The 13,949-nt window shown below is 58.8% G+C and overlaps 1 protein-coding gene across 1 annotated transcript in view; it reads right to left on the bottom strand.

The window, feature by feature from the left end:
• Positions 1 to 283: 283 nt before the first annotated feature.
• Positions 284 to 13,949, bottom strand: part of ST14 (ST14 transmembrane serine protease matriptase) — a 59,271-nt gene continuing 45,605 nt past the window's right edge. The window contains exons 11-19 of the mRNA XM_069742153.1: positions 10,269 to 10,399; positions 10,019 to 10,123; positions 9,777 to 9,887; positions 9,537 to 9,650; positions 8,846 to 8,974; positions 8,530 to 8,716; positions 8,172 to 8,449; positions 5,580 to 5,716; positions 284 to 1,194 (exon numbers count right to left, since the gene is read on the bottom strand). Of these exons, the coding sequence (XP_069598254.1) occupies positions 1,033 to 1,194; positions 5,580 to 5,716; positions 8,172 to 8,449; positions 8,530 to 8,716; positions 8,846 to 8,974; positions 9,537 to 9,650; positions 9,777 to 9,887; positions 10,019 to 10,123; positions 10,269 to 10,399 (1,354 nt within the window). The 3' untranslated portion in view covers positions 284 to 1,032. The remainder of the gene's footprint in view (positions 1,195 to 5,579; positions 5,717 to 8,171; positions 8,450 to 8,529; positions 8,717 to 8,845; positions 8,975 to 9,536; positions 9,651 to 9,776; positions 9,888 to 10,018; positions 10,124 to 10,268; positions 10,400 to 13,949) is intronic.

Here is a 13,949-nt window from a genome sequence, read left to right as displayed (position 1 = left end):
GGAAAATGAGAGGCGTGATGGGAAAATAAGAGAAGTGAGGTGCTATAACTAACCACAGATATTTACTATGCCCAGGCAACGCCGGGCTCTTCAGCTAGTGTGTATATATGTATATGTATATATATATATATATATATATATATATATATATATATATATATATATATAGAGTGTCCTCTAGTGGTGGATACACTATATTGTGTATGATCAGTGCAGTGATGCCATGACAGGTAACTCGCAGCCTCTCGGGTTCACCGACTTTCTGGATTCGCACGGTCAGAACTTTATTAACAACTTTTATTTATAAACCAAATCCGCTGCGCAGGTTTCATGATTGGAGCAATAACAGAAATGTAACCATGGAGCAGAGCGAGCGCCGTCATCCGCTTCCGCTGTAGATTAGGGCCAGACAGCGAGGCTTTGATAAAATGATAAAATTATCAATAAAGGCAGAACAACTGTCGACAGATCTAAAATACGACAGTACGAGCCGAGCTCCAGAACAGTCAGAGGTTAAAACGGTCATTAAAACACGTCCCCAGAGATGAAGGGGTTAACAGATGCTGCACCCGCACTCGGCCACATCCGCGGGATCTGCTGCATCGGCGGAGTCGTTTCTGGTCCTGTGATCGCCGAGGTTTTGTGTTGCCGCCTCGAACACATTTTGCGTTGCAGACATGGCGCCTCCACGCGTAATCGATGGCGCCAGCTCAGACAATTCATTGCAGATATCCATGGATTGTTTTTCGGATGAGCTGCCATTTTGGAGTGTTTGGCAAAAGCAGGATCGGGGCCACTGACCTTCTTCCATCATTTTCACTGTTTGATACAACAGAGATCCGACCGCGGCGCAGTGCGGCAGAGTGAGGAGCCGGACAACAAAAAGGCTCTGGGTTTCCGACTTTTCCCCACACGGAGCTGCTCACAGTCATCCGTTTAGTCTGAGTTCATGTCATGTTAAAACAATTTAAGAAAACAATCCAAAAATATATTTGTACATCTTTAAAAACGAGTCTGTGCCCCTGCGGCCCATCACAGGCCAGCGTTCTGTCTGATCCAGTCTCTCATGGCCGTCACTTTGGTGTAGACTCCCGGCTTGTCCCTGCGCGCGCAGCCTTCTCCCCAGCTGACGACACCGGCCAGGTAGACCTTCCCATTAGACTCCACACTGGACAGCGGACCTCCAGAATCACCCTGTAGGAGACAGCAAGTTTCAGGGTGAGTGGCGCTGACACATGCACAACTGACAACTCAAAGGATGGGAGTGACTGCTCCTCAGCCAAGAGCCGGGGCTGCAAGATCAGCGCGCGGCACAGTGATCGCCTGTCAGGACAGCAGTAATAACGCAATCAGTATCTAACCACTGATCCAGAATGGATATGACATTGTACTTAACGAGCCCTCGGCCGTGAGACGGAGAGACGGTGCCCTGTAATGAGCCCTCGGCCCTGAGACGGTGCGCCGTAACGAGCCCTCGGCCGTGAGACGGAGAGACGGTGCCCCGTAACGAGCCCTCGGCCGTGAGACGGAGGAGACGATGCGCCGTAACGAGCCCTCGGCCGAGAGACGGTACGCCGTAACGGGCCCTCGGCCGTGAGACGGAGAGACGGTGCACCGTAACGAGCCCTCGGCCCTGAGACGGAGGAGACGATGCACCGTAACGAGCCCTCGGCCGTGAGACGGAGAGACGGTGCCCCGTAACGAGCCCTCGGCCGTGAGACGGAGAGACGGTGCACCGTAACGAGCCCTCGGCCGTGAGAAGGTGCACGTAACGAGCCCTCGGCCGTGAGACGGAGAGACGGTGCCCCGTAACGAGCCCTCGGCCGTGAGACGGAGAGACGGTGCACCGTAACGAGCCCTCGGCCGTGAGAAGGTGCACGTAACGAGCCCTCGGCCGTGAGACGGAGAGACGGTGCACGTAACGAGCCCTCGGCCGTGAGACGGAGAGACGGTGCACCGTAACGAGCCCTCGGCCGTGAGAAGGTGCACGTAACGAGCCCTCGGCCGTGAGACGGAGAAACGGTGCACGTAACGTGCCCTCGGCCGTGAGACGGAGGAGACGATGCGCCGTAACGAGCCCTCGGCCGTGAGACGGTGCGCCACAACGAGCCCTCGACCGTGAGACGGAGAGATGGTGCGCCGTAACGAGCCCTCGGCCATGAGACGGAGGAGACGATGCGCCGTAACGAGCCCTCGGCCGTGAGACGGTGCGCCGCAACGAGCCCTCGACTGTGAGACGGAGAGACGGTGCGCCGTAACGAGCCCTCGGCTGTGAGACGGTGCACGTAACGAGCCCTCGGCCGTGAGACGGAGAGACGGTGCACGTAACGAGCCCTCGGCCGTGAGACGGAGGAGACGATGCGCCGTAACGAGCCCTCGGCCGTGAGACGGTGCGCCGCAACGAGCCCTCGACTGTGAGACGGAGAGACGGTGCGCCGTAACGAGCCCTCGGCCGTGAGAAGGTGCACGTAACGAGCCCTCGGCCGTGAGACGGAGAGACGGTGCACGTAACGAGCCCTCGGCCGTGAGACGGAGGAGACGATGCGCCGTAACGAGCCCTTGGCCGTGACACGGTGCGCTGCAACGAGCCCTCGACCGTGAGACGGAGAGACGGTGCGCCGTAACGAGCCCTCAGCCGTAAGACGGAGGAGACGATGCGCCGTAACGAGCCCTCGCCCGTGAGACGGTGCACCGCAACAAGCCCTCGGCCGTGAGACGGAGAGACGGTGCCCCGTAACGAGCCCTCGGCCGTGAGACGGTGCGCCGCAACGAGCCCTCGGCCGTGAGACGGAGAGACGGTGCGCCATAACGAGCCCTCGGCCGTGAGACGGTGCGCCGTAACGAGCCCTCGGCCGTGAGACGGTGCACGTAATGAGCCCTCGGCCGTGAGACGGAGAGACGGTGCGCCATAACGAGCCCTCGGCCGTGAGACGGAGAGACGGTGCGCCATAACGAGCCCTCGGCCGTGAGACGGTGCACGTAACGAGCCCTCGGCCGTGAGACACAGAGGCCTTGCGCCGTAATGAGCCCTCGGCCGTGAGACGGAGAGACGGTGCACGTAACGAGCCCTCGGCCGTGAGACGGAGAGACGGTGCACGTAACGAGCCCTCGGCCGTGAGACGGTGCACCGCAACAAGCCCTCGGCCGTGAGACGGAGAGACGGTGCCCCGTAACGAGCCCTCGGCCGTGAGACGGTGCGCCGCAACGAGCCCTCGGCCGTGAGACGGAGAGACGGTGCGCCATAACGAGCCCTCGGCCGTGAGACGGTGCACGTAACGAGCCCTCGGCCGTGAGACACAGAGACGGTGCGCCGTAACGACCCCTCGGCCGTGAGACGGAGAGACGGTGCGCGTAACGAGCCCTCGCCCGTGAGACGGTGCACCGCAACAAGCCCTCGGCCGTGAGACGGTGCCCCGTAACGAGCCCTCGGCCGTGAGACGGTGCGCCGCAACGAGCCCTCGGCCGTGAGACGGAGAGACGGTGCGCCATAACGAGCCCTCGGCCGTGAGACGGTGCACGTAACGAGCCCTTGGCCGTGAGACGGAAAGACGGTGCACGTAACGAGCCCTCGGCCGTGAGACGGTGCGCCGCAACGAGCCCTCGGCCGTGAGACGGAGAGACGGTGCGCTGTAACGAGCCCTCGGCCGTGAGACGGTGCACGTAACGAGCCCTCGGCCGTGAGACGGAAAGACGGTGCGCCGTAACGAGCCCTCGGCCGTGAGACGGTGCGACGTAACGAGCCCTTGGCCGTGAGACGGAGAGACGGTGCGCCATAACGAGCCCTCGGCCGTGAGACGGTGCACGTAACGAGCCCTCGGCCGTGAGACGGAAAGACGGTGCACGTAACGAGCCCTCGGCCGTGAGACGGTGCACGTAACGAGCCCTCGGCCGTGAGACGGAAAGACGGTGCGCCGTAACGAGCCCTCGGCCGTGAGACGGTGCGACGTAACGAGCCCTTGGCCGTGAGACGGAGAGACGATGCGCTGTAACGAGCCCTCGGCCGTGAGACGGTGCACGTAACGAGCCCTCGGCCGTGAGACGGAGAGACGGTGCGCCGTAACGAGCCCTCGGCCGTGAGACGGTGCGACGTAACGAGCCCTCGGCCGTGAGACGGAAAGACGGTGCACGTAACGAGCCCTCGGCCGTGAGACGGTGCACGTAACGAGCCCTCGGCCGTGAGACGGAAAGACGGTGCGCCGTAACGAGCCCTCGGCCGTGAGACGGTGCGACGTAACGAGCCCTTGGCCGTGAGACGGAGAGACGGTGCGCTGTAACGAGCCCTCGGCCGTGAGACGGTGCACGTAACGAGCCCTCGGCCGTGAGACGGAGAGACGGTGCGCCGTAACGAGCCCTCGGCCGTGAGACGGTGCGACGTAACGAGCCCTTGGCCGTGAGACGGAGAGACGGTGCACGTAACGAGCCCTCGGCCGTGAGACGGAGAGACGGTGCACGTAACGAGCCCTCGGCCGTGAGACGGAGAGACGGTGCACGTAACGAGCCCTCGGCCGTGAGACGGAGAGACGGTGCACGTAACGAGCCCTCGGCCGTGAGACGGTGCGCCGCAACGAGCCCTCGGCCGTGAGACGGAGAGACGGTGCGCCGTAACGAGCCCTCGGCCATGAGACGGAGCGCCGTAACGAGCCCTCGGCCGTGAGACGGAGAGACGGTGCGCCGTAACGAGTCCTCGGTCGTGAGACGGAGAGACGGTGCACGTAACGTGCCCTTGGCCGTGAGACAGTGCACCGCAACGAGCCCTCGGCCGTGAGACGAGAGATTTGTGTGCCAGCAAAGGACAAGGGAATAAGTCTCCACTGCACTCGCTTAGGCCGGTTTCACACGTCAGTGGCTCCGATACGTGAGGTGACAGTTTCCTCACGTACCGGAGCCACTGACACATGTAGACACATTAAAATCAATGCATCTGTGCAGATGTCATTGATTTTTTGCGGACCGTGTCTCCGTGTGCTAAACACGGAGACATGTCAGTGTTCGTGGGAGCGCACGTATTACACGGACCCATTAAAGTAAATGGGTCCGTGTAAAACACGTACCACACACAGACGCTGTCCGTGTGCAGTCCGTGTGCCGTGCAGGAGACAGCGCTACAAGGACAGGAAGCAGCGCCAGCCAGCGAGGGAGCCGGGTGAGTATTTTAAGAACAGCGGGCGGGCGCACAGGGGGTGGGAGGGGGGTGGGGACATGGAGCTTTATTTTAAACACGAGAACCAAAAAATAAAAAGAAATATTCATATCTTCTATACAGCAAACGCTGCTGCAGGGAAGATATCAATGGCGGCTTCAGCACCAGATGCAGGGGACAGCGCTAAACTTTAGCGCTGTCTCCTGCACGGTGCGTGTGGTACCCAGTGGGCACACGTGTGCCACACTGATGTGCCACAGAAACGCACGGACACGGATAATTCCGGTACCGATTTTTCCGGTACCGGAATTATCTGTACGTGTGAGACTGGCCTTAGACACCTTCCCGCCAAGTAACACTCAAACATCCCCCCCCAGTAACATGCAAGTTAGATCAGGATGGGGACTTCATTAAGATGGGCGGAGGGGGCCGCACTCACCTGACAGGCGTCGATGCCTCCGCTGACGAAGCCGGCACAGATCATGCGGGGGGTGAGCTGCCCCTCCAGGAGGACATTACATTCAGTCTGGTTGATGATTCGGATTTCGGCCTTTTGGAGGATTTGGGCTCCAGTTCCTGTGGGATAATCAGGAGATAAATACTACAATCCCCAATCTCTACAGGGACAGGAGCAGTCCGGTGGGCCGTGCAGGAAATTCCGGCTGCCCAGAACGGATTACAGTGCATGACATAGTGTGCCAAAGAGCATGGGTCAGTATACAGCCCCGGGTACATACGTGTGCCGCTAACCCTCACCTTCTCCAGTCACAGCCCCCCAGGTACATAGGGCACGATATTGTATGAAATATCATATAAGTTTAGTTTCTCTTGTTAGCCCAGGCTGTGGGCTAAAACCCCCCTTCCCCCCTCACTCTGTGTTTAGCTTGCCTTGTCAATGTATGTGGGGAAGTTTTATTGAAGAAAGGTATTTACGATCAGGCATAGCTGCAGTGGAAAGTTGTACCAGCTGAAACTGGTATAGAAGCTTCCAGAATCCATGAGAGTCTTTGTTCTAATATGATAAGATATTGGCCAATGACTTGGGCTAGGAGAATATTGAATACATATTCTTAACGTCCATCTGCGGATCTGTCATGAGCTTCTAACTCCATCAGGCAAAAAAGTAGGGATTTCTCTGTAATTATGCATCACAAATAGGACATATTTGATCTCATTAGAATGCCAATGTTAATACGAGATGAATGCTGGGTTTGTTAGGACTATGACCTGTTCTGTAGCGGAGTTACCGGCGTTAGACAAATTTAGGTTAAATTTAGTTAAACTGAAGAGAGAGGAGGGGCTGGGTAAACCAGCCCTTTTTTGTGATGTCATCAGGCTGAGCTATAAGTCTGCCAGGCACCCCAGCCTGCGTGCTGTCTGTCTGCTGGAGCCTATGTGAGTTTGACTTGAAGAGCTGTTCCTAACCAGAGTCCTGATGCACTGGGACAGATGGAAACGCCACCACTAGCCTGGTTGCCTCACATGATCTGAACACATGTAAGTGTTATTTCTCATTTAACCCCTGTTTTTATAATTACCTTGTACATATTTTCAATTGTCTCATATTGTAACATCTTTATATGACTTTTTATAAACACTGCCTTAAATCTTTTATGGAGTATTATATTAAATATACTAGATTCGTTCTTCTGCCCTAAAACGTACCCTAAGTCTTCTGAAGGGAATTACGCTACTGTTTTGGGTTAGCTTCAGACCCATTTAATCGAAGCTGGTGGCAGCTTACCGTGTGCAGGCCTTTGGGTGTCGTTGTAGCGACTGCGAAGTTGATAATTATTGTTCTTGCCTGAGTGGGAGTAGTTTATCGCGTCGCTGCAGCGTGCCCAATAGCCAGTACATTGCAGGCAGCCTTTCTGGCAACTAATTACCCTAGGTGCAGTACCTAATCTGACCTGAGAGTAAGGGGGGCGCCAGAGAGCTGCAAATTTCAAGGGGAACTGTGAGTGGGATATACATAAATCTCTGCAGTTCGTGGTATATTGAAGAGCAATGGGATACCTAAAATAAGCCCCTGCTGTAAACAAGAGGTCAATAGCCTTGTGTGTGTTTTTTCATCACATTGTGGAGTGGAGGGATAACCAAGATAAGCCCCCCTGCACACGTGATAGCCGTCTGTTGGCCTAAAGTCACCCCGATCCGTGACATAGGGGTGACTGTCACGGTGTGAATCGTGACAACATACATGTGCCGCTAACCCTCACCTCCTCCAGTCAGAGCCCCCCGGGTACATACGTGTGCCGCTAATCCTCACCTCCTTCAGTCAGAGCCCCCCAGGTACATACGTGTGCCGCCATCCCTCATCTCCTTCAGTCACAGCCCCCCAGGTACATACGTGTGCCGCTAACCCTCACCTCCTCCAGTCACAGCCTCCCCAGGTACATACGTGTGCCGCTAACCCTCACCTCCTCCAGTCACAGCCTCCCCAGGTACATACGTGTGCCGCTAACCCTCACCTCCTCCAGTCACAGCCCCCCGGGTACATACGTGTGCCGCTAACCCTCACCTCCTCCAGTCACAGTCCCCAGGATACATACGTGTGCCGCTAACCCTCACCTCCTCCAGTCACAGTCCCCTGGATACATACGTGTGCCGCTAACCCTCACCTCCTCCAGTCACAGTCCCCCGGATACATACGTGTGCCGCTAACCCTCACCTCCTCCAGTCAGAGCCCCCCGGGTACATACGTGTGCCGCAAACCCTCACCTCCTCCAATCACCGCCCCCCGGGTACATACGTGTGCCGCTAACTCTCACCTCCTCCAGTCACAGCCCCCTGGGTACATACGTGTGCCGCTAACCCTCACCTCCTCCAGTCACAGCCCCCCGGGTACATACGTGTGCCGCTAACCCTCACCTCCTCCAGTCACAGCCCCCCCCCCGGGTACATACGTGTGCCGCTAACCCTCACCTCCTCCAGTCACAGCCCCCCCCGGGTACATACGTGTGCTGCTAACCCTCACCTCCTCCAGTCACAGCCCCCCCCCCGGGTACATACGTGTGCCGCTAACCCTCACCTCCTTCAGTCAGAGCCCCCCAGCCTGTCACCCAGATGGGCTTGCTGACGGGGAAGACGTGGCTGCTCTCGGGGATACAGATGGGCTGGATGAAGTCGGTGTAGGTGACGGGACTCTCCAGCTCCAGGTAAGCGATATCATTGTCGTACGAGTAGCTGTTAAACCCTCGGTGGGCCAGAAGCTTCTTTATTTTGCGCGTGACGACGTTTCCATCCTTGGTCCGCGTGGCCTGGTCATGCAGCCCCAGATACGCCGTCCATGTGCTCGGATCAGAGTACCTAGAAGGGACAGCCCAGAGATGAGTCTAATGTCCTGGAGCATTATATCCCGCCCCGGCTTATGGGGAGGGGTCCCGTACCGTACTCCGGGGGCATCCTGGAAGCAGTGCGCCGCCGACACCAGGATGGTCGAAGAGACCAGCGAGGCTCCGCACGTGTGGCCGTCCTTGGGCGTGTGCAGGCTGACCTGCCAGGGCCATTCACCAATGTCCGCGTTCACACCACCCACAATCCGCGTCTTCCTGCTGTACGGGCGCTTCCCACAATCTAAGGAGAGGAGGAGAGTTCGGTCTCAGGGTCACTCCCTATAGCTGCTGCCAGGCGGGCGTCCTCCACACGTCCCCAGGTGTCAAGGTTCATGCTGTGAAAAGCGCCATCTCCTGGGGAGGTACTTACTGCAGGCCACGTCCTTCTCATCGGAGCCGTCCGCGCAGTCCTTCACGCCGTCGCACTGCGGGTTCAGCTTGGTGATGCATTCTCCGCTGTCGCACTTGAAGGTGTTCTCGGTGCAGGCGGTGATCAGAGCTGCAACACAAAACCAGCATGAAATGGCGCCCCCGAAACGTCACTGTATGACCAGCTCTGTACGGCCGGAGCGCAAGGTCTCATCTGCAACCATACCGAGCTGCACACGGCGCCTCTCCTGCCCATTGCCGGTAGTACAGCTCCATCTCTTACACCAGGACAGGAGGATTGTGACGAGATACACAACTATGGCGTCTCCGCAGGGTGGACACAACTCTCTGCAGTGACCTCCACAAGTCATGTAGATGCAGAGGAGACCACGTCTGGTGGGACAGGAGTCAGCGGACCTCCACTTCGGACATACCCCTGATGTTTATGGCCCTGCAGACCCCTCTCCGCTCCATCGCTGCCATAGTCCTGCTTAAGGCCTGACAGGCTGTTTGCTGTGGAGCTGCAGCCCCATGTAAGAGGCACTACAATAGGCCAGACCCTCTACACATCCACAGTTGTAGACCGAGTGCTCTGTCGCTATTGGGCACCACCCTTCCCTGGTAAGAAGCGGACCTCGGGGTTCACATACTTATTTCGGGGGTAATATTTTGATGTCCCGGCTGTCACTCACCCGAACCACAGTCTGCCTCATCGGTGCCATCTCCGCAGTTGTCGCTTCTGTCGCACTTCTGCTCCTGCGGGAAGCATTTGCCATTTCGACATTTTAGATATTTGTCTGAACATTCTGGAAAAAGAAAAAAAAACAAAAAAAACACCGCGGCGTAAAATGAGCGGCAGCAATAAGGAATCGGGCGACGGCGGCAGCAATAAGGAATCGGGCGACGGCGGCCGCCCGGGAGCCCAGACTTACTGCAGTCCAGTTCATCGGTGCCGTCTCCGCAGTCGTTGACGCCGTCGCACAGGAAGAACTTGGGTTTGCAGATCTGGCTGCTCTTACAGCGGAACTGATTGGCGGAGCAGACTGCGGGAGGAGAGGACAGGAAAAGTAAGGACATGCGACCCCGACAGGCACCACCCTGCACGACCACGAGGCCCCGCATTAACCATCGCATGTGACTCCGGGCCGTGGGTATCACAGGTCTCATTACTCACCGCACGCGGCTTCATCGCTGGAGTCGCCACAGTCGTTCCACCCATCGCACTTCCGGACCAGGTCTATACAGCGGCCGCTCTTACAGGTGAACTGGTCGGGGCAGGCTGCAAACACAACATCATCAGCAACCGGCTCAGCTGGGCACATAAATGACTGATCCCTGGTCATGACCACCCCAAGATGGCACCAACCCAGGCCTTGACCCCAGCCTCCTGGGATACTAGACAAAGGTCACAGACGTGTACTCACGATTCTGGGGCTCATAGGATAAGTATTCCGCCATGAAGCCGGTGTCCGTGTACGACTGGTCAGAGCGGAACCGCACCATCATTCTGCTGCTGTTGCTGGAAACCACAAACGGTGTGCGTTCCCCACAGTATCTGCAAAAAGAGAAGCAAAGGGGGGGGGGGTAATGACACACCGAGGAGGAGCAAGGGGGGGGATAACACACCGAGGAGGAGCAAGGGGGGGGGGGGTAATGACACACCGAGGAGGAGCAAGGGGGGGGTAATGACACACCGAGGAGGAGCAAGGGGGGGATAACACACCGAGGAGGAGCAAGGGGGGGGGGGGGTAATGACACACTGAGGAGGAGTGTAAGGGGGGGGGGGGAATGACACACCAAGGAGGAGCAAAGGGGGGGGGGGGGGTAATGACACACCGAGGAGGAGCAAAGGGGGGGAATGACACACCGAGGAGGAGCAAAGGGGGAGGAATGACACACCGAGGAGGAGCAAAGGGGGAGGAATGACACACCGAGGAGGAGCAAAGGGGGAGGAATGACACACCGAGGAGGAACAAAGGGGGAGGAATGACACGCCGAGGAGGAGCAAAGGGGGAGGAATGACACGCCGAGGAGGAGCAAAGGGGGAGGAATGACACACCGAGGAGGAGCAAGGGGGGGGGGGGGGGATGACAGACCGAGGAGGAGCAAAGGGGGGGGGGGAAATGACACACCGAGGAGGAGCAAGGGGGGGGATAACACACCGAGGAGGAGCAAGGGGGGGGGGGTAATGACACACTGAGGAGGAGCAAGGGGGGGGGGGAAATGACACACTGAGGAGGAGCAAAGGGGGGGGGGGGGAATGACACACCGAGGAGGAGCAAACGGGGAGGAATGACACACCGAGGAGGAGCAAAGGGGGGGGGGAATGACACACCAAGGAGGAGCAAAGGGGGGGGGGAAATGACACACCGAGGAGGAGCAAAGGGGGGGAATGACACACCGAGGAGGAGCAAGGGGGGGCGGGGAATGACACACCGAGGAGCAAGAGGGGGGCAATGACACACCGAGGAGGAGCAAGGGGGGGGGGGAATGACACACCAAGGAGGAGCAAAGGGGGGGGGGAAATGACACACCGAGGAGGAGTAAAAGGGGGGGGGAATGACACACCGAGGAGGAGCAAAGGGGGGGGGGAAATGACACACCGAGGAAGAGCAAAGGGGGGGGGAAGAATGACACCGAGGAGGAGCAAAGGGGGGGGGAAGAATGACACCGAGGAGGAGCAAAGGGGGGGAGAAATGACACACCGAGGAGGAGCAAGGGGGGGGGGAAATGACACACCGAGGAGGAGCAAGGGGGGGGAATGACACACCGAGGAGGAGCAAAGGGGGGGGGGGAATGACACACCGAGGAGGAGCAAATGGGGGTAATGACACACCGAGGAGGAGCAAAGAGGGGGGGGGGAAATGACACACCGAGGAGGAGCAAATGGGGGGGGGAATGACACACCGAGGAGGAGCAAATGGAGGTAATGACACACCGAGGAGGAGCAAAGGGGGGGGGGGAATGACACACCGAGGAGGAGCAAATGGGGGTAATGACACACTGAGGAGGAGCAAAGGGGGGTAATGACACACCGAGGAGGAGCAAAGGGGGGGGGAATGACACACCGAGGAGGAGCAAATGGGGGTAATGACACACCGAGGAGGAGCAAAGGGGGGTAATGACACACCGAGGAGGAGCAAAGGGGGGGGAATGACACTGAGGAGGAGCAAAGGGGGGGGGGAATGACACACCGAGGAGGAGCAAAGGGGGGTAATGACACAGAGGAAGAGCAAAGGGGGGGGGGGGAAATGACACACCGAGGAGGAGCAATGGGGGGGGGAATTACACCGAGGAGGAGCAAGGGGGGGGGGGGGGGAGTGACACCGAGGAGGAGCAAGGGGGGGAGAAAATGACACCGAGGAGGAGCAAAGGGGGGGGGGGGTAATGACACACCGAGGAGGAGCACAAGGGCGGGGGGAATGACACACCGAGGAGGAGCAAAGGGGGGAGAAATGACACCGAGAAGGAGCAAAGGGGGGGGGTACTGACACACCGAGGAGGAGCAAAGGGGGGAGAAATGACACACCGAGGAGGAGCAAAGGGGGGAGAAATGACACCGAGGAGGAGCAAAGGGGGGGGGGGGTACTGACACACCGAGGAGGAGCAAAGGGGGGGGGGGTAATGACACACCGAGGAGTAGCAAAGGGGGGGGGGAATGACACACCGAGGAGGAGCAAAGGGGGGGGGGAAATGACACACCGAGAAGGAGCAAAGGGGGGGGGATGACACACCGAGGAAGAGCAAAGGGGGGGGGGAATGACACACCGAGGAGGAGCAAAGGGGGGGTGGGTAATGACACACCGAGGAGCAAAGTGGGGGGGAATGACACCGAGGAGGACCAAAGGGGGGAGAAATGACACACCGAGGAGGAGCAAAGGGGGGAGAAATGACACCGAGGAGGAGCAAAGGGGGGGGGGGGTACTGACACACCGAGGAGGAGCAAAGGGGGGGGGTAATGACACACCGAGGAGTAGCAAAGGGGGGGGGGAATGACACACCGAGGAGGAGCAAAGGGGGGGGGAAATGACACACCGAGAAGGAGCAAAGGGGGGGGGATGACACACCGAGGAAGAGCAAAGGGGGGGGGGAATGACACACCGAGGAGGAGCAAAGGGGGGGTGGGTAATGACACACCGAGGAGCAAAGTGGGGGGGAATGACACCGAGGAGGACCAAAGGGGGGGGGGAATGACACACCGAGGAGGAGCAAAGGGATGGGGGGAATGACACACCGAGGAGGAGCAAAGGGGGGGTAATGACAAGCCGAGCAGTAGCAAAGGGAAAATGACACGCCGAGGAGGAGTAAAGGGGGGCAATGATACGCTGAGGAGAAGCAAGGGGGGGTAATGACATGCCGAGGAGAAGCAAGGGGGGGTAATGACATGCCGAGGAGAAGCAAGGGGGGGCAATGAAACGCCGAGGAGGAGCAAGGGGGGCAATGACACGCCGAGGAGGAGCAAGGGAGAAAATGACACGCAACCAAGGTGGAGCATTGGGGTGGGGGTGGGAGATGAACGACACGCTGAGGAGGAGCAAGGGAGAAAATGACACGCAACCAAGGTGGAGCATTGGGGTGGGGGTGGGAGATGAACGACACGCTGAGGAGGAACAAGGGAGAAAATTATACGCCGCCGAGGAGGAGCACGGGGTATGACATAGCCGAGGAGGAGGAGGAGCACAGGGGATGATGTAAGCCGAGGCGGAGGAGCACGGGGGATGACGTAGCCGAGGCGGAGGAGCACGGGGGATGACGTAGCCGAGGCGGAGGAGCACGGGGGATGACGTAGCCGAGGCGGAGGAGCACGGGGGATGACGTAGCCGAGGCGGAGGAGCACGGGGGATGACGTAGCCGAGGCGGAGGAGCACGGGGGATGACGTAGCCGAGGCGGAGGAGCACGGGGGATGACGTAGCCGAGGCGGAGGAGCACGGGGGATGACGTAGCCGAGGCGGAGGAGCACGGGGGATGACGTAGCCGAGGCGGAGGAGCACGGGGGATGACGTAGCCGAGGCGGAGGAGCACGGGGGATGACGTAGCCGAGGCGGAGGAGCACGGGGGATGACGTAGCCGAGGCGGAGGAGCACGGGGGATGACGTAGCCGAGG

The sequence above is a fragment of the Ranitomeya imitator genome, chromosome 10, assembly GCF_032444005.1.
Source record: "Ranitomeya imitator isolate aRanImi1 chromosome 10, aRanImi1.pri, whole genome shotgun sequence".
Taxonomy (NCBI): Eukaryota; Metazoa; Chordata; class Amphibia; order Anura; family Dendrobatidae; genus Ranitomeya; species Ranitomeya imitator.
This window is presented reverse-complemented; position numbering and strand designations above follow the sequence as displayed.